At 56.1% G+C, this 19,609-nt stretch overlaps 1 protein-coding gene and 1 long non-coding RNA gene across 14 annotated transcripts; one reads left to right on the top strand and one right to left on the bottom strand.

Annotated features, from left to right (window-relative positions):
* Positions 1–3,985: 3,985 nt before the first annotated feature.
* SEMA6C (semaphorin 6C) lies at positions 3,986–17,954 on the bottom strand. 12 transcript variants are annotated; one of them, XM_042953938.1, is made up of 21 exons: positions 17,214–17,413; positions 13,233–13,398; positions 11,300–11,414; positions 10,949–11,012; positions 10,734–10,790; positions 10,277–10,378; positions 9,963–10,053; positions 9,636–9,755; positions 9,367–9,455; positions 8,818–9,035; positions 8,398–8,529; positions 7,968–8,120; positions 7,554–7,727; positions 7,117–7,263; positions 6,791–6,868; positions 6,598–6,653; positions 6,382–6,426; positions 5,917–6,012; positions 4,942–5,505; positions 4,251–4,460; positions 3,986–4,137 (listed from the first exon to the last, which is right to left on the bottom strand). In XM_042953938.1, the coding sequence occupies exons 2-21, from the start codon at positions 13,342–13,344 to the stop codon at positions 4,133–4,135; spliced, it is 2,628 nt and encodes an 875-aa protein (XP_042809872.1). In that variant the 5' UTR covers positions 13,345–13,398; positions 17,214–17,413; the 3' UTR covers positions 3,986–4,132. The 12 variants fall into 12 exon arrangements, with proteins under 12 accessions (XP_042809872.1, XP_042809870.1, XP_042809869.1 ...); XM_042953936.1 differs by having other exon boundaries at positions 3,986–4,460; XM_042953935.1 differs by lacking the exon at positions 3,986–4,137 and having other exon boundaries at positions 4,343–4,460; positions 4,635–5,505.
* On the top strand, positions 10,303–11,472 carry LOC122228698. 2 transcript variants are annotated; one of them, XR_006206712.1, is made up of 3 exons: positions 10,303–10,399; positions 10,894–11,024; positions 11,386–11,472. It is a non-coding gene; the product is annotated as an uncharacterized LOC122228698 (long non-coding RNA). The 2 variants fall into 2 exon arrangements; XR_006206711.1 differs by having other exon boundaries at positions 10,897–11,024.
* Positions 17,955–19,609: the final 1,655 nt, after the last annotated feature.

The raw sequence follows: 19,609 nt of genomic DNA on the forward strand, positions 1-19,609 counted from the left end.
GGTGGGGTCTTCAGCTCTAGGATGCTGGATAGCTTCTATCTTTCCTTCTAGACTACTCTACTCCCTCTATATCTTTTTCTCTATCCTGGGAGGCTATCCTGCATGCATTTCATCAGTGGGCTCCCTGCACTTCGGATTCCACTTGGATTCCTGCTCTGGCAGGAGATCGGAGGGAGAGAAAAAACTTGGATCGGTATATGGATTGCCCAGGTTCCATTCATTGGGGTCCCCTGGGCCTAGCTGTACCCTTTGGTTAAAGGTCACCGCTCCTCTCAATGCAGTCTCTCCTGCCAGTTCCGAATAACCACTATCTCCCTTTATCCTTTCAGGCCCAAGGCTGTTACTACCCTCAGTTACTGACCTATCCCTTGCCCACACTTTAAAATCAGTCCTTTGTTGGGGCGCCTGGGTGGCTCAGTTGGTTGAGTGCCGACTTCGGCTCAGGTCACGGTCTCGCGGTCCGTGAGTTCGAGCCCCGCATCGGGCCCCTGTGCTGACAGCTCAGAGCCCGGAGCCTGTTTCAGATTCTGTGTCTCCCTCTCTCTGACCCTCCCCCATTCATGCTCTGTCTCTCTCTGTCTCAAAAATGAATAAAAACGTTAAAAAAAAATTTAAAATCAGTCCTTTGTTATTTTGAGTATGTTGTCTTATTTCCTGTTGGGACCTTAATATATGTGGTAGAGGTAGGCAACCTTGGATTCATAGGCTTCATATTTTATCCGTGAACTTCAACCTAACTCATGGATATAACCTTAAATTCTTATGAGTTAACCGTTCTGAAGGGTCAACTGTTGGATTAAGTAGCAGAAAGTGACTCATACCTGTATGGTTCCCAAGTGTGGGGTAGTGCCATCAAGGAGATACAAATCTGAGAGACAATAATAGCTCAGGCCCCTGTGACTTAGCTCCCAAAGTACCCAAGATGTTGAACAGCTTTTCAAGCTTTGTGACTATAGAACCTTCTGTGTTTCAGATCCCCAAAGTCTTACACAAGCTGATGCACTCTACCCACTGGGGCCCTGGTTTCTCCATAACCTCCCAGGATGCCTCTGAGAAATCAGCGTAGAAATCCCTCAGGGGGACAACTGTATCCTCTTGCTGGCACATACTGGTTTTTCTCTAAAGACAAAGTTTGAACTAGTATCCTAATTTTGATTTTTTTTAATTCTAATTTTTTAGTGTTTATTTGGTTTTGAGAGATAGGGAGAAAGAATATGAGTGGGGGAGGGGCAGAGAGAGGAAGACAGAGGATCCCAAGCGGCTCCTCACTGACAGCAGAGAGCCCCACTGGGGGCTCAAAGTCATGAACTGAACCATGAGATCATGGCCTGAGCTGAAGTGGGACACTTAACCGACTGGGCCACCCAGGTGCCCCCCTAATTTTTATTTTTAAAAGTCTGTTTGTGTATGTATGTATGTATGTATGTATTGGGAGAGAGAATCCCAAGCAGGCTCTACACTGCCAGTAGAACCTGATCCAGGGCTCGAACCCATGAACAGAGAGATCATGACCCGAGTCAGATGCTCAGGGCACCTGGGTGGCTCAGTTGGTTAAGCGTCCAACTTCGGCTCAGGTCATGATCTCATGGCTTGTGAGTTCAGGTGCCGTGATGGATTCTGTGCTGACAGCTCAGAGCCTGAAGCCTGCTTTGGATTCTGTTTCCATGTCTTTGCCCCTCCCCTGCTCACACACTGTCTCTCTCAAATATAAACTTTAAAAAAACTTATAAAAAAAAAAAAAAGTCACATGCTCAACAGACTGAGCCACCCAGGCATCCCAAACTAATATCTTAGTTTAAAAAAAAAGTGTATCAACATTATCTTTAAGTATCCTTAAATTAAGAGGTCATGTGGTCATGTTTATCCCTCGTTGTCAGTGTCAATAAGTTGTCTGAATTCATTCCCTTAGTTTATTCACTACTCTTTGCCAGGGTGAGGTATTTCATGAGTATTAACAAATTGCATACTTGGTAGTAATCTATTTGGGGCTTTTCCCACAAAGCACTTAATTTAAACCTATGTATTTATATGGTGCTTTATTATAACCTCCCTGTTGCCATATATCCTTTACAAAAGAAATTGAGGCTCAGAGAGGTTAATTGAATTGCCAAAGTCACACACAAAACTATTAAAGTGGCAGAGTCCAAGACTTTTGTTTTCAGTGCAACATAGTTGCTTTTGCTAGCCCTGAGAACGTTCTGAGAATCCAGTTTAGTCCACTCTTTAGGCTAGAGAAGTCGTCATACTTTGTAAATGTTAATAAATGAACACCCTTCATGATTAAAATGAAACAAGGACTTTAACCTGTAAATTGCTGCTGCCTGCACAGAGTCACAGGATTAACTTCTCTTGCACCTCTCTTTTGAGTCTGTATTTAAACTTGAGGAACATTTACCCCTTTCTTGTGACCACCTTCAGGGCAAGCACTGAAGTATTTTGAGCCTTGTCCCTCAGAACAGAAGGCTGAGAAAGGATGCAGCCCTAACATTTTTCTTTGTCCTGGCTTTAACACCTTGGTTTGAAGAGGATAGTGAAGTCGTGTTTGGAAAGATTCTCCTCCGCTCCTCCCTTGCTCTCCTTCACCATCTAGGAAACTAGCAACGGTTTTCAAACATCTTGGTTTATGTAAGGCATCCAAAGAGGGTTAAACTAAGACCTAAAGGACCTCTCCAACCTGGGAGAACAAGCTCCAAGCAGAGGGTAGACTGCAGAGAGCAAATATGGCAGAACAAGGTGTGAGGAAAGTTCAGAGGGTAATTTTCAAAAAAATCTTGAGGGTAAAATCTATTAAGACTGTGAGGATATAAAGGGAAACCGATTGCTTAGAAGATCGCAAAGTTAGGACACCTAAGCATGAGTTTGGAAGAATCACCATCTCAAAAGGTACCGTGTTTTCTCCTTTGAAAGTATTTTTACATACATTATCATTACTTGAGCCTCTCAACCCCATTTTTCAGATGAGGAAACTGAGGTTTGGGGCAAAGTTGTGACTTGTCAGGATTACAGGTAGTCAAGGGAGGAGCAAGAAACAGTCTCCGTTCTTCACCAAATTGTTCTCAGTGGTTTCCCATCAAAGGCCCTTCCGCGGCAAACAGGGCAATGGACTGCCAAGGCTTCCTTAGCGGCAGGACCTGGGCCGGCCTCCAGGCGGCGCCAGTGGGACGGCGGCCTAGGGCTCCAACTGGGCGGATACTCAGGCCACGCGCCGGCAAAACCCCGGACTTGTAAATCCGCAAAAGCAGCCACCGCCCCCGAGAGGCTTTAAGAACCCTTAGACTCGAGGTAGTGGGCGGGACAGACGGTCCTGTCAGCCCCTCCCATTGGCCTGCGGGGTAACAGACAGGTATCTTCAGCCAGCCCCAGCTAGATGAACGACCGAACGGGCACCCGCTAGCTGAACCTCGGCACGCGGGTTGCAGCCGGAGACTCCTCCGCGAGAGGAGGCTACGCATGCGTGCAAGGGAACAAACGCTGTGCATACTCCCTCCCGCTCTGCGAAGGGAAACTAACTGCTCCTTAGGGAACTGCCAAGGGTAGCCCCTGCCTCCGACAGCGCGGACTCCTTTGCTCTTCTGTGCAGCCTCCCGGTCGTGCGATCTAGACTCCAAATTCTTTAGGACAAGTTTTCCTGTTGTGAAACGTAAATCACTTGCGCTGCAGCTTCATTTTATTTCTCAAAAAGTACCCTCCCCCCACCCCATGGTACAAGCTAGGAAAACGTCCTCGATCCAGGAACGTGCTCCGGTGCACTCCCCACCCCACCTAAGCTCGGCCGTGGGTCTCCTGGGCCCCGGCTCATCGCCACACACCATTTCTTTGCTTGCCTCCTTCAGGAAACCTTTCCTGATTAACCCCGGTGGGACCGCAGCCATCCCAATTACTCGGGAGAGTGCGAGGCCAAGATAAAGGCAGATTCGGGGGCAGAGGCGCCTAGCGAGCGGACCGGTTCCCGCCCCGCCCCCTCCGCTAGGAAAGTCAGGCACGACTCGGGGACAAAAAGCTGTATTGGGAAGCGGAGGCTCCTACACAGTAGGAGGAGGCACGTCCCGGGAGGCCCGAGGACTCCGTACACAGCGCGCGCGCGGCCCCAGCCCCGTCGGTCCGTCCATCCGTCCTGCGGCCCGCCCGCGGCTCAGTCTATGGAGGAAGCCCGAAGGGGCGAGTTAAGGCAGCTTGGCTGAGAGAGGGGGAAGTAGAAGTGCGCCAGTTCCCCCCGAAAAGCTGGCTCACTGAGGGGGCGAGCTTCTCACCTCCCACTCCTCTCTCGAGGACAGGGGGAAAGACAGTCAATAAATAAACCCAAGGCGGGCTGAGACCCCGGGAGACTCTCAGAGTCCAGAAAGGCTGGAGGTGTGGAACGCGGAGAGAGGGAGGGGTTCTGTCCTTGGAGACGCGTCCATGCTCTTGGCCTTGGAGGGCGCGGGCCTCAGGGGCCCAACTGGAGGACGCAGCGCAGCTCCCTTTAGAAGTGAAAATGGCTGCCGTTGGGGACGGCCGGCGGGGGGGAGGGCGCGACGAGGGGCGGCTTCGGGGGCAGCTGCGGCTTCTCGACGTCCACCCTCTTTAGGGCGCGGCCCCGATAGCCCTCCGGCCGGCCCAGGTACAGAAGATGTCTCCCAGGCCCCCCACAGTACCTGGAGGGACCCCCCGAGGGGACCCGAGTGAGCAGGGCCGGGGGGGCACGATGCGTGGGGAAGGGCGTTCTGCGGCCGCCCCCGACCCCTAGCCGGGGAGCGGGGGCGGAGAGGGCGGGCCGCGTGGAGGGGGCCGCGCACTTGCCCTCGGGGGGCACGTCCAGCCTCAACGGCGGGCCACACTCCCGGGGCAGGAGGCTGGGGCCCGCGAACAGGGTGGGGGTGGGGCTGGGTTCCGGCGGGAGCGCCCGCGAGGTAAACGCGGCCGCGGCCAGGGGCTCGGCCCCCTTCCTGGGTGGCTGCGGACCGTGCAGGTAGCGCAGCAGTTCTTCCAGGGTGGTGACCTCCACCGCCTGCCCGGGACAGCCGGGCGGCGGCGGCCTCACCAGCACGCGGGGCGCGGGGCCGCCCGCCGCGTTCCCGCCCCGCGCGCGGCCCTGGCCCTCCTTGGCATTGTTCCCGTTCTGGTTCCACTCCCAGGGGCCCCCGGCGTGGCGGAGGTGCTTGGCCGGCAGCTCGGGCGTGGACTCCGGCGTGGGCAGGCAGGCCAGCTCCGGCGGGGCCACGCCCTCGGGGGGAGGCAGGAAGGTGGTGTAGAGCTGGGGCGGCTGCGCCCCGTCTCCGTCCTTGGACTGCGGCGGCTCCGGGCCCGCACCGTGCAGCCGGGCCAAGCTGCGAAGGGAGAGAGGGCGCGGGAGCCCCGGAGTCTCGACGTCCTTGCTCCGACGTCGGTGGGCTCGGCGGCACGCGCAGGAGACCAGGAGGCCAGAGACCGAGGCGCCCAGAGCGAAGGCTGCGGCAGCACAGGCCAGGAGGAGTGGGATGGGGACGGAGAGGGAGGCTGAGGCTGGGGGGAGGTCCCGGCGCACGCCTGCCGACCGAGAGGGAGGAGGGAGGCTCAGCCGAGGTAGGGGGGTGTGGGAGGGCGCTGCACCTCGCTCCCGCTGCTGCTCGCCTCCTCCGCTCCAGCACAGCCTGACCCTCCTCAGAATGACCTCCCCCGACCCCTCAACGCACAGCCCATCACACCAGACCTCACACACAGGCTAGAGCTTGGGCCTTGGGGAGTCCCCAACCCAGCTCTGGCCCCTGGAGCCATGCCAAGAGCAGGTGCCAAACTCTGCCAGTGCAGAAGGAGGTGGATAGGAGATGCCCAGCTCTGGGGAGAGGGGGCACCAGACAGGCATTAGTGAGCATCAAACGTGTCAGTGAGGGGCTTGGAGTTCTTCAAGAATGAGCAGCCCCACACTTCACTCCTGTCCCTCCCAACCAGCCCCCTTACCCTGAGTGTGAGCTCCAATAGTGGAAGACTGGGGCCGGGGGTGGGCATCACTGAGGGGGCTGGGGGTCTCAGGGGAAGGGCCAGGACCCAGAAGCACTGGTGACAGAGACCAGGTCAGAGCCAGTGAGGCTCCTGTTTTCCACCTCTGACACCCATTCAGAGGGTCCTCCCCACCCCCACCCACCCCCTTTGGAACCCCAAAGTCCAGAACTCCAGCCTCTCCTTTCTTCTGGGCATGGGGAAGGGCTCACCATGCAGGCATTCTTTCATGTAGTTTTTTCAAAGACTATTTATTTAAGCACCCTACTGTATGCCAAGCACTGAGCTATATGCCAGGTGTGTGGAGGATGCTAACCCTTGAGACTCTCTCAGTGGGTCCGGGGTGCTGGTCTGCTGCCAGGGAGCACAGACTCAGGTGAGTGTGGGCCGGGCAAGGGGGGATGAAGTTGGAATAGCCAGACTCACCATAAGCAGAATCCCCTGTACCAGACTGACTCCCAGTAGCTCCGTCTATGAAGAAGGAAGACGGAGGGTGAAGACAGGGGCAGGGGAAGCTTCTAGAAGAACTGAAAGGGGTGACTGTGCTACAGAAGGACAGAAACCCACACCCGGGATGGTCGCTGAGGGCCTTCAGAGCCATGTGCAGCTGTGGCTACAGCTGCCCCTGCCCTGGCCATTTACCTTGGCAGTCACTGTGCTCCGTGGATTCCTGGTTCCCAGCCGGATCCACATCAGTCCTAGAAGGAAATGAGGTGGATGGGGGTGTCTCAGTGCAGTTATCCATCTTGCCCCCCAGCCCCTGCCCCGGCCCTCAGCTCCCTCTCCTAGTAGTGGGGAGCTTTCTCCTCAGGAGGTCCAGGGGCCCCTCACTTACCCACCGGGTCCCCTGATATCCACACAGCCTCTGGAGCTATGCCATCCACAGTATGGGTCCTGAGAAGCCAGACAGCTCCTGGGGGAGACGGAGACATCTGAGGCTCTCCCCTCTAATCACAGCCCATGCCCCAGCCCCAGATCCCATCCTGCCTACCCTGATTCCTATTCTAGTCCCTGGTTGCTGAATACCTACAGAATGCTCCAGGCAACCCTCCCTCCTGACCCTCCCCTGCATTTCTCTGCCACCCCCCCATGCCTGTGTCCCCATGCTCCTTCCGGCCCAAGAAACCTCCCCAGGCAGGCCTGCCCTCAGCCTCTTCTCACCTCTGACAGGCCCCGTGCCGGGCACACCGACTGAGAGGGAGGTAGATGATGCAGCCAGAAAAAGCCACAAAGAGCCTGTGACCTTCAGTGTCCAGCTCCAGCCCTATGACCCGCCGTGCTGTTTGGGCTGCCCGCTTCCCACTACACCTAGGATGGAGCCAGAAGGAATCAGAGACGGCGCAGGTGAGGCTCTTGTCTCCAGGGGTGGGGGGGGGGACGGTTAAAGAACAGAAGGTGGGGAGGTGCACAAGCCCTGAACACAACTCATAGGGCTGCCCCACCAAACCACCCAGCTTCTTGCCAAATCCCTATACCCTATAGCTTCTGGGGAGTTCCCACCCTATCCCCCCACATCTCCATCCACCACCTCACTTCCCATTCCTGCTCTGCAAGGGGGGCGGGGGTGGGTGGGAGGGACTGCCAGACGAAGGCCTCACCTGGCAGGGCTGTAGGCATTGATTTCTTCCAACAGGATGGGCTCAGGGCCCCCTGATGGCCCTCCTGGGGGCAGTACCTTCAGCACTGTCCCATCTTCGGAGCCCAGGAACAGGACTGTGGTGTTACCGTAGGGACCAGCCCTACCATCCACAGCTAACTGGGTCAGTAGAGCCCTGGAGGGATAGGCCTCAGGTCAGGGCAAGCTGACTAGTGGAAGACGGCCCATGTATCCTGGTGCCCACTTCCGGGTGCTTCCTCCCGCCCAGACTTTTTCTTCTTCTCGCTCTCCCTTCCACTTTCGTGGGTTCTTCTTCCCACCAATATGATTTAGCTTGTGAGGTCGGAGACAGAAAGGGGCGGGGGCGGGGGGGGGGGGGAGTTGGGCAGTAGCTGTCATTTGTCTAGCCACATACCTGCTGGTGAGGGTGAGCAGAGGCTGATGGGTAGCAGGTGGCACGGCCGGGTCCAGCAGTGGGTGAGCCTTGATAAAGGTCAGGACATCGTCAGGGAGATCTCTGGAAGAGGGGAACAAGGCAGCCACACCTACTCCTGCACAGGATCCTGGCCTGGTAGGCACATGGAAAGGAGCCATGTTAGGACGGGGACCCAGGGTTTAGTTAAGTACCCCACCCCCCCAGCTGCTCCCAAACATGATTGGTAACCTTTGCTCTACCCCTTCACACAGACATTCAACTACTGCCTTCCTTTTCTCCACAGCTCTCCAGTCCCATGCCACCCCACTGAGCCCCCTCCCCCTAATCCCATAGACCCTCTCTTCATAATCCCATGTGGGAACACACTGCTTGCTTCTGCCCCCACAAAAGCCACCCCCATCCTGGGTACCTGGGGGAGGGAACCCTGTCTTCAGATACGGGTGTCCAGGCCCCATCCAGACTCCTCTGCTCCTTGAACTTGCCCTCAAACGCATGCTCGATATCATCCAGGTAGAAGGCACAGACTGCAGAGCCAGGGATGCTGAAGGAGCCAGAAAAGGATGTGGGCTGGGGGTTGGGAGGGATAGCACAGCCCCTCCCAGGTGAGACACGGCAGCTGCCCTTATGCACCATATTAAGACGTGGAGCCTGAGAGGGTGAGACAGTCTCTGGGGGACATGCTGGGAGAAAAAAAAAATGAACAGAACAGTAAACTGGCCTTGAATGGAATCTCCCCTCATTATAAGGCATCAGCAGGCTGTGGGAGGGGGGCTCAGACGCTGGTGGGACAAGGGACAGATTGGGCCATGTCGGTTAGTCTACTACTAACCTGTTGGTCTGCGTGGTGAAGACCCCAAAGAGAGCAGAGCGGCCATACAAGTTCACAGGCCCAGTTAAGGCCTGTAAGACGTCAAAATAGAAGGTAGAATCTCCAGGAACAGAGCAGTTGAGCCGCAGCTTCAGGAAGGATGTCCAGTGGCGGTCCAAGGCCCGAGGTGAGCCGCCCATGTCACGTTTACATACTCGGGCCACCCTGGAGAACTGCACCTGGGTTGGGGGGGAAAGCCAGGACTAGGAGAACAGGGAGGGCCCCAGGGCCAGTGGCGGGGACACGAATCTGGAGTGTTGGAGGACCGAGAGACCAATGTTAGGGGCACAGCAAAGGAAGGGTATAGCGTGGTAGATCCGTTGGGGTCAAGGATGAGGGACACAGCAGGATGTGGGGGCAGAGGGTTGGGGGCTACTCCAAGTTGGGGCTCAGAGTCCAAGGGACTGTATGGTGGAGATTAGGGCCAGGAGCTCTTCACTGACTCTTGACTGGCTCCTCAGGATCCAGCAGAACTCTCTAGCTACCCACCCCTGGTGCCCACCTCCTTACCCTTCCCAGCCGAGCATCCTCCACAGAGACCTCTCGGAAGAAGAAGTAGACATGGTCTCCATGCTCCAAGGCATGGACGAAGTGTGGCTCTGAAGGGGCGGAGACAGGAAACAGCATGCTCAGAGACTCCAGGCCCCACACAGCCTTCTGCCTTTCACACAGGCACAGTACCAGTACCACCACCCTCTGCCTGCTCCCTGCACCTCCCCCTGTCCTCCCCCTGTACCTCCTCCCCAAGAGCAGCCTCCCTCCCCCAGGCCCGCCCTGACCTCTGAGCCACTTGGAGTCGTACTTGGCCGAGCGGAGTGGGGGCTGAGGCCCAAGGCTTCTGTAAACCACAGCATCACTGGCCTGGAAATCCGCAGCTGTGGCTGAGTATAGGCTGCCCTCTGGAGGGGCGGGTAGGGGGGAGTCAGGGGAGGGCCCAGGGATCTGGCGCTTCTTGGGCCTCCTACACCCCTACCTCACTCACCCTGGCCCTGCCCCCTACCTCAACCTTCCACTCAGGAGCATAGGGAGAGACCAAATTGGGAGAAGGGCTGAGGTGGTAGCCCCCTCCGGCCACAGGCCCGCTTCTCACGTGCCCAGGTGCACACCTGCAAAGATGGCCACATTGGACTGGGTGGCATCAAAGGGGCATCGAGCCTGCCCACTCAGCTCTTCACCCTCCTGCTGCAGCGAAGTTATCTGCAGGGAGAGGGAACAGATTCTTGGAACCATCAGGGTCTCGGAGTCTGGCTCCATCACCCACCTCCCCGCGTCCCCTTGCCTCTCTCCCCAACCCCTTCAGGACCCTTGCATTCTGGACACTCCGGTTCCCCTACCCTCGCTGGTTGCCCACCTTGGGTTCTCTTCTCACTCCCATCACGACCCCTTCCCTGCCCCACACCCCCTCCCTCCGCCTCTGTACCCCATAGCTGCGGCACATGGGGCTGAATGAGTTCGTTCCACAGGCAAGGAGTGTCTGGGAGTCCCAGGGAACAAGAACACGAATATAGTTGTGGCACTCGTCCTAGAGAAGCCAAAATTCCAGGTCAGCGACAGGGCTCCCTAGGACTGGGACAGGGGGCCACAGGAATTAAGGCTACCTCCCCTGAGATGGTCAGAGCAATGTGGGGTAAAGTCCCAGCCAAGCTATTTGCTACTCTGCAACCTCAGACAGATTCTTTGGCCTACTAGAGCCTAGCTCTTCTGTGAAGGAAGGCAAAAACTATTCATCGCCTTTCCTGCATCCCCCCCCCCCCACCCCAGATGCAAGTGGGTGGGAAAACTGGGCACAGCGGAGGACCACTGTGGTCCTGGACAGAGCCTGGAGAGGCGGGAAATTCTCCCCTGGAAATTGTCACCCCGCTCCTCACGCTCCTCACCGTCAGCTTTCCCCGCACAGCACAGTTCTCCATGTCTTGGCTCCGCCATGTTAGATACTGAAGGGAGAGGCAGAAGGGAGGGAACATCATGGGGCAAGCTGGATGCCCCCTCATATGATGGCTCTTTTTGGATTCTTTTTCCCACCCGCTGGACCCCCAGCAGACCTTTCCAGGCCTCATCTCCATGCCTGCACCTCCTGCCACATGCCTCTTACCTTGTTGGGCACCAGCCCCTCCCCTGCCTCCTGGGCTTGAAGATCGAAGGAGAAAACGTGATCCCTGCAGAGAGAGGTAAGGAGGGATCAGAGCCAAACAAAGGCACCCCACCTGAGCTCCTTACTGCCACCCTGCTCAGGCTCAGTGGTCAGAGACAAACATCGCAGACCTCCTGCTATCCCCCCCTTACTCCATGCCTCGGCATTTGCGCTCTGGGTCCAAGCATGTCCACGTCCCATGGCTTGTACACCTGCATGTGTCCCCTGCAAGGTGCTGCAGTGGCCATGCAGGTCCCATGTCTGCCCAGGAGCATGCATGTCGGCCCCACAACAGTGCCACGGCCAGTTTACCGGGCAGCCACTAGCAAGGTCCGGTTCAAGGTTAGGAATCTCTGAAAGTCCAGCCCAAGTTCGGCAACCACAGCATCATCCTCCAGGCCCCGGAACCAAGATAATGGGGAAGTCCCTAGAAGACACAGAGAGATGGGTGCTGAGGCCGAGCCAGGACACCATGCACTCCCTCAATACCCTTTCCAGCCAGATGAAATCCAGCCATGGACATTGTGGATGAGGAAGACAAGTTGTGAGGTATTAAAAAAAAACTATTAATACAACTATTAATAAAATAATGCTAGCCCTGAGCACTTAACCTCGGCCAACCACCATGTTAGCATTTTAGATGCCTCGTTTAATACAACCCTGTAAGGGAAATACAGTAAAACTTGGTTTGCAAGCATAATTCATTCTGGAATGATGCTTGTAATCCAAAGCACTCGTACATTAAAGTGAATTTCAAGAACCATTGGCTCAGTTGTGATCAAGTGATATTCAGTATCACATACTACTTGTATCACAAGACATCGCTCATTTATCAAGTTAAAATTTATTAGAGGGGCACCTGGGTGGCTCAGTCGGTTAGGCATCCAACTTTGGCTCAGGTTATGATCCCCCACGGTTTGTGAGTTCAGGCCCCACATCTGTCTCTGTGCTGACAGCTCAGAGCCTGGAGCCTGCTTTGGATTCTGTGTCTCCCTCTTTCTCTGCCCCTCCCCTGCTCGCACTCCATCTCTCCATCTCTCTAAAGATAAACATTTTTTTAATTAAAATTAAAAATAATGTTTGCTTATCTTGCCACAAGGTTTTACTATACTAATATTGGCCCCACTTTACAGATGAGGAGTCTGAGGCTTAAAGCCATTAAGGAATTTGCCTAGTTTATTTAGCTGGGAAGTGGCAGGCACTGGGATTCAGATCCAGGTCTGTCCTACTCCAGAGCTGAACACAGTTCCTTCTTGGAAGGCAGGTGTGCCCACCACTATACCACCAATGCCCGCTCACAGTCCCTTGTTGGAAGGGCTGTAGGGCTGGCTAGCACTCCCCTCTCCTTCCCGTGTCATACACTGTCCTGTCTGGAGCACTTACTCCATTTCTCCCAGCTTTTGGTATCATCCCCTCAAGGCTCTTCAGAAGCCACCTCAGCCGTCCCAGGTCACTGTCTCCGTTGACCACCCTCCGTGTCCGCTGGCCTGACCATGGCAACCATGATCATCAGCGCCCAGAGGCAGCTCAGAGTTCAGACATAGATGCTTTAATGTTTATACAGTGCTCAGAACCTCATCTGGCACATGCAAGTGTTTGCTATTCTTATCCCCCAACACTTACTCCCAGGGACCCAACTGCAGTCCCTTGGTCCTTAAAATTACTCTAAATTCTACATCCATAACAGGAACCTGCAAATAGATCAAGGTTCTTCTCAGAAAAAAGTGGGTGTATGGTTTCCCTCACAGTGGGACCTAGGCTTAGTTGTGGTGCAAATGGTGGAGATGAGGGAAGAGGTGTGGGGAACCACTGAACCAGCCCTGAGCCTTTGTGGCATACCTAACAGTAATAGCAAACACACAGGCAGCACTTACCATGTGCCAGACCGTGTTCTTGGCGCCTCATTTAATCCCTACATAACTCTGAGGCAGAATGCTGTTTGCTCTCTTCATTTTGCAGATGAGGAGACTGAGGCAAAGGAAGGTTAAACAATCTAACCAAGGTTGTGCGGCTAATGAGTCGCCGGGCAGGGATCCAAACCTGCTAAGGTTTGGTCTGGCTGAGAGTCCGTGCTCTTAACCACCAAATGACCGCACTGCCTCCAAGTGAAGGAAGCAGGGCCAGCAGCGCCCGCTCCCTCTACCTGTCTGCTTCCCCTGCTGGGTGTCTTCCTGTACCCTGGCCTCCTACACAGGGGTCTGGAGTGCAGAGCTCACCCAGCGGGGTGTCGGGCCAGGGCACTCACCTTGCAGGTCAGAGGTCAGCAGAGGGAGGGGGTCCTGGGGGAAGGCAGCCCGGGTATGGGGAAGTGAGAGCAGCAGGAGCAGCAAGGGCATGAAGCGGGGGGCACGGGGCATCCTGTGCGGGGCAGCTCAGGCCCCAGGGGGTGCCCCCTCACCCATATGCCGGCCCTGAAAGAGGAGACAGATAAAAGTGGGGGAAGGGGCCAGATCCCTTCCCCCCTGGCCCAGGCGGGCTCCTCCCCTGGTCTGACCCCAGAGGACCCTGTGGGCCGGGGGAATCAACCCTTTCTCTGGCACTGCCTCGGTCCCAGCCAGCTGTCACTGTCACTCCAGGCCTTTCTCTCTCCAACTGGCCCAAACTGGCTGGCGTGAGACCTGCAGGCATGACCCCAGGTAAGGACAGGACACGCCCGTTCCCCTTCCAAACCTTCTCACCCGGCCTCTTCTCCTTTCTTCTGAGCAGGCCTGGGACATTTGGTAGGTGACACCTCCCGGCCCCCCTCTTACTAACCCCTTCTCAGTTATAATTAGACACTGAAGCCTTAAAATTATAAATAGTGACTCCTTGGCACTGGAAGGAGGAAGAGGGCACCGTGTCTGCCTCACCCTCCCTCACAGACCCGGACGGCACCCTGGGAGCCATTTAGGCGCTGTGCCTGGGCAGAGGCAGCTGCGAGGAAGCCATCCCCTCTCTAGAGTTGGGGAAGGACAGAGTGGGGGCAGGAAGCCTAGGGGTCGTTGTCTTAGTCTAAGTTCATGCCTCAAGGGCTCTTCTCTTTGCTAGGGAGAAGCTGGGTAGGGAGGGGTACGGGGTGGGGTGGGGGGCTGCCTTAGCCAAAAATGCATCTGCATCAAAGCCAGATCAGAGGCTAAACTTAGCTCTGGCTGCAGCTGTCTGCCCGACCACTGTGCCCCCTCCCAGCCTCTCCAACCCCCTGCTCCCTCCCTGGCTCCCAAGAACCAGTGCAAGTACTTGATGAGGAGGAGCAGACGCCTATGAGGAGCCAGGGATGCAACTGGCTATACTGGTGATGAGAAATGGCTCAACACGTATGTCCCTCTTTCCCTTCCTTCCCTCTTCAGGCTGCCTCAAAATGGAAATATAAATAATTCAACGACAGGCACAGGCAACAGTAGCCCAAAGTCCAGGAAAAGATGGATATGGTGAAAGCGTGGTGAGACTGCCCTTCCCACTCATCAGGCACTGCCAACCCCACCCCAGCGGACCCCGGTTGGGCCCCGCAGTGGGAGGTGTACTCCAGCTTCCTGCCCTCCCTCCCCTCAAACTGAAGCGAGGGGCTGAGTGGCTCCTGAAACCAGGTCGGGTGAGAATCCTTCTTTTCTGTGAATAGACAGCTATCCCTCACCAATCCTTAGTTGTTCATCCCACCATGTCCCCTTAAAGAACAGACCCTGGGTTTCCAAGCCCAGCCCATTCCATCTCCCCAAATCCACTCTTGGAGCCAGGACCCAAGTGTACCCCACCCCCAGTCCAGCGTCAATGGTGGGGAGGTTGACGTCAGATTGGGGTCCCAAGAGGGCTGGAGGAGGGGAAGGGGTAGGAACATCTAATGATGACCCCCTCCCCAGGGGCAGAGCAGTCAGCTAGCTAACGACCCTCTGGTGCTGAAAGGCCAAGCCTCCCTAACCACCCCACCCCCATCCCCGGATGCTGGTGCTCCCAGGGGAAGAGAAAGGGACCCAGCCTGTCTCCTATCCTCCCCCTCCGGCTCCCCCCCCCCTCCAAGTTGCCCTGGGCAACTGGTATCTTCACCCAGGAAACAACTTTGGCCTCTGGCAAGTGGGGAGAACAGCCAGACCCCTCTTCCTGCTCCCAGACCAGGCCAGTTTCCATCCTCTGCCTTCAGGAGCTGCTGCCCTTTCCTCACCTGGGGTCGTGACTCCTGTGGGGGTTGAGGGGGATAGGAAACCTGTGACCTGATGGAAGAAGGGACAGGACGGAAGAGGCTTAGCTAGACCTCCTTACCACATCCCTTAGAAGTAAATGTGAAAATTTAGGAGAAGTCTACTGAGGCTAGGGAAAGGGACGTGCGGCCCTGGAAAGGTGTGGGTGTGTTGTGGGATGGGGTGGGGCGGGGTGTTGACAGTGAGCTAGATTACAAAGGTGCGGGCCGCTTCAAACCCAAAGATGTGAGGGCAGGGGCAGGGGCTGGCCCCTAGCTGGAAACTCCTGGAACTGAAGGACCAGTCTTGGGGAAAAGGGTGACAAGGAGAGTTTGTGGGGCATTACGACCACTCCCACATTAAAACCCTCAGAATCCAGCAGCCTTCACGGAGAAAGCGCCCTAGCTGGGGACAATAGAGGCTAATTTGCATCTCATTTACATGCTCTTCATTTCTAGGCAAAATGCTCCGATAGCAAACATCCCCAGCCCCTTCTTTCTTCCCTGAGAGAGCAGGTCCTGCCTCCCTCCTGCCCAGTGTCTCTGCACCCCACCCCCTGCCTTGGACTGGATTAGTCCAGCCTCTGAAAACACTTGGTTGGCCTTCGCATTGGCCCCCTAGACTTGTATGATATGTCTTTTTAAGAAGGCTTCCCACATTGGTTTTTGGAGGAGCAGCATCTGAGCAGTTCCCATCCCACCCGGGGCCTGGGGAAAGGCATCATACCCCCCCATCTGAAGCAAATGGGGGAGGCCTGGCCAAACCTTTCTTCCCCTCCTAGGTCTTCTCTTTGCTGGGAGAGAAAACAGCCCTTCTCTCTCCTCCTGGCCCTACAGCCACCTCTGGGGAGTGGCCAGGGTCATAGCCAGAGTCACAACCAGAGTCAAGGCGGGTGGAGGGGGAGGCTGGGGAAGGGATGGAGAAGGGGAGACCGGGCTGGGGACAATAGCAGGAAGCTCTCAGGCTGGTCTCCCGCCCCAGTCCACCTTCCTCTGGGGGAGCAGACAGGAGATAGAGGGGGTGGGGGGCGCGGTGAGGATCCTCGAGAAACAGGCTGAAGGCGCATTCCCTTCTCCAAGACATTTCTCCCATCCTCTGCCCCTGGTTCCGCACCTACTCTCCCTTCCACCCAACCCCCAACGAGGATAATCCAGGTGTTTAGAGCCTGGCATAAGATGGGCCCAGGGCCAGGGGCTCGACGTGTCTCCCCCTCACTGGATCTGGGGCTCCGAGAGGGGCGGGCAGCAGAGTCTGGGCCGGGACCGGGTCCCAGAGCCACGTTAGCGGGAGGAGGGGCTGGAGGGGCCTGCAGGCGCAGACAGAGTGAGGATGAGAGCGGGGGTTGGGGAGCGGAGGCGGGTCTCCCAGGCCAGAGAAACAGGGCCAGAGGCTGGGAACCAAAGAGGGCAGGCCTGCGGCCGGCGCTGAGCGGGGTCCGCGGGCTAAAGGTCCAGTCTCCAGCTAGGCTCTCCTCCTTGGGAGACCCTGGTCTAACAAAGCCCCGGGTCGAGTGGGGTGAAGAAACGAGAAGGGCGCGGGGACTGTTGTTTCTCGGGGGCCCCCTTCCCCGACTCTGCCCCAGCCAACCTCCTGAGAGGTGCTCAGACTCCCGCTTGCACAAGGACAGAGGTGCAACCGTGACACCAAAGTCCGGAACGACGCGTCCCCCTTCCCATCCCTGCAGAGACATCGAGAGGAGGGTCCAGTTCGCCGCGGGTTTCGGAGCCTTAGTTTCCCTGCCCGGGAGTCACGGCACCAGGGTTTCCACCCTCTGCACGGTGCGCGCCTCAGATAATCCCCTTTCGCGCTCCCCAATCCAGGGGACGCGACTCAGAGAAGCCTGGTGGAAAGAGGCGCCCAGACGCTGCGCCCAACAGTGCACTGACGGGGCTCGGCCACGGTCCCCTCCTCCCTCCAAGCACCCCAACTCCGCTGACCCTCTCCACCAGCCAGGCACACAGCGCGCTGGCACCCTCCCAGTTCCCTCTCGCACTTCGGAACGTTGTCCCCAGCTGCGGCGTCCCCCGTCCTCCTGGCCTCCCCTGCAGCCCCATCTCCCCAAGCTCCGGGGTACTTGCTCCGAGATCCGGGTCAGCGGGACCGAGATCGCAGCGGGCGGGCAGCAGCCCCGCACCACGCCGAGTTCGCAATCCGTGATTGGGGCTCTGGCGAGATGTGATGAGCGTCCGAATGGGATGGAGCCCGGATCTGAGCTCCCGGCCCTGTCGGGTCCGGCAAGCCGCGGGTCCCAGTCGCAGCCCCCACTCCCGCCGCGGCTCCGTGCAGGAAAACAATGCGACCGCCCGGGGCTCTGGGCCGGGCCCCAGCCGCCCCGCCCGCCTCCCGGCCGGCTCCGCCTCCCGCCCGCCTCTGGGTCGCCGCAACCAATCTGGCTCTCGGAAGCTGGCTGGACACCGCCTTCTCGACACCTCTTCACCAATAGTCCTCCTTGGGGGCGGGGCGTAAGGAGCACCGCCCACCGAGAGGGCCAGGTCTGGAGGCTGAGCCAGAGACCAAAGCCAGGCGCGAGATGGAGAAACCAGTGGACCATCGCCGAGACTCGTACAGAGGAGGGGGTCTCATGGAGAGGTCCTGGGAGAAATCTTACAAGAGAGGAAGGAAGCGAAGCTGGAAGGAGAGACCGACGGGAAACCCGGAGACTCGGCTGGGCTGGACTGTCAGAGCCGCGCGACTCAACCTCCCTCCTTTCTCCCCAATGGCTTTGGCTACCCGGCTTCCACTTCGGGGGGGCTCTCCGCTCTGCCCCCAACCCTCTGTCCCTCCTCTCTACTGTTTTTACCTCGACCTCCTTGTTTCTTCCCACGTGCCTCCTCTGGTTCATCATGACCCCAATAAGGGAGGCCTAGCATGCGCTTGAGGGCTTGAGGCCTGGGAAAGGAAAGGAAGGTGTCACCAGGAGGTTTTCCTTGTCCCCATCATCTCCTCCCCTCTCACCCCTACTGTCAGAGCAGGATGGGCTTAGGCCACTAGGCCAGGAACTACGGAGCCAGGAAGCCAGGGTGGCTGGCAGGCTGTTGGGTTGATGGAAGAGGACAGGTGAGTGAGGCTCAAGCCAAAAGAGAGACGTGGAGATTGGGACAAACTGACTCAGAGAATCACACAGAAAGAGGAGCAACATGGAGACTCCAAAAAGGGAAAGTGACCAGTGTCCCAGCCCCACGTATAGCTTTACTGGCCCCAGACACAGGATTAGTGTTCCATCTTTCTTCAGAGGGCCCTGGACATTCCTTCGAATAGCAAAACTGCTTCTTCTCCAACCCCATCCTCCATAAAGACTCTTTGATTCTGGGAAGGTCAGTGGGGAGGGAGAATGAGACTACTTCAGACAGCACTGCTTGGCTCCCACCTTGGTATCGCCTGCTAAGATTCTTCCCTGCGTGGGGGCTGGGACAAAAGACGTTCTCAAAATTCCCAGGATAGTGGGTGGACTGGGAGACATTGGCATTCTTGGACAGTTTTATCTGAGTGGACACCTCCTGCCCCCTACTCCCACATACTAATCTCTGGACAAGAGGAAAGGAGGCACAAGGGTTTGCTGGTCTTTACTGAACTCCGATCAGGCTCACTGACTGGGCTAAGCCTCACAGTGAGTAAGCAAGAGATGTATCTCCCCAGCTTCTAGCAAAGGACTTAGGGACTCAAATACATGCTCATTAAATAGGTTAGTGAATGGAGACTGAGGTGTAATTTATCTAAAGTTTTAGGACCCAATTAAAATCTCAGTTCCATCTATAAAGTATTAAGCACTTATTTCATATCCAATTCGCTGTGGGATGCAGTCCCAGTCTTTAAAGAAATGGCCATTTACCATCCTACCAGAGAAGACCTAGCAGGGAGTGCCTCGCGATCCCCAGCCCATGTCACCCACAACTCCAGCCAGCCAGCAAAAGTCACCAGGCACATAGGGTCTACACAAGTGATGACCCATACCTAAGACCATTCCTTCAAGTTTAGGAGAAGTAGCTGTTCCACTAATTCATAGAAACAAACACAGAAAGTCAAGCAAAATGAGGAGACAGAGGAATATGCTCTAATTGAAAGAATAAGATAAAACCTCAGAAAAAGAACTAAATGGAGATGATCAATATTCCTGTTAGAGTTTAAAGTAATGATCGACAAGAACACTAATCAAAGGGATACACAGACCCCTATGTTTATAGCAGCATTACTTACCATAGTCAAGATATGGAAGCAGCCCAAGTGTCCATCAATTGATAAATGGATAAAGAAGATGTGGTATATATATATATATATATATATATATATATATATATATAAAATGGAATATTATTCAGCCATAAAAAGAATGGAATTTTGCTATTTGCAATGACATCGATTGATCTAGAGAGTATAATGCTAAGAGAAATAAGTCTGAGAAAGACAAATACCATATGGTTTCACTCATATATGGAATTTAAGAAACAAAACAAGCAAAGGAAAAAATAGAAGGAGA

This window comes from Panthera leo, chromosome C1, assembly GCF_018350215.1.
Source record: "Panthera leo isolate Ple1 chromosome C1, P.leo_Ple1_pat1.1, whole genome shotgun sequence".
NCBI lineage: Eukaryota > Metazoa > Chordata > Mammalia > Carnivora > Felidae > Panthera > Panthera leo.

Coding starts and splice junctions, on each gene's coding strand:
- SEMA6C (XM_042953931.1), bottom strand. CDS start 13,344: ATGCCCCGTGCCCCCCGCTTCATGCCCTTGCTGCTCCTGCTGCTCTCA. Junction 11,415..13,232: donor GCTGACCTCTGACCTGCAAG/GTGAGTGCCCTG, acceptor TGTGTCTTCTAG/GGACTTCCCCATTATCTTGG. Junction 8,121..8,397: donor GACAGGGTTCCCTCCCCCAG/GTACCCAGGATG, acceptor TGTGCCTACCAG/GCCAGGATCCTGTGCAGGAG.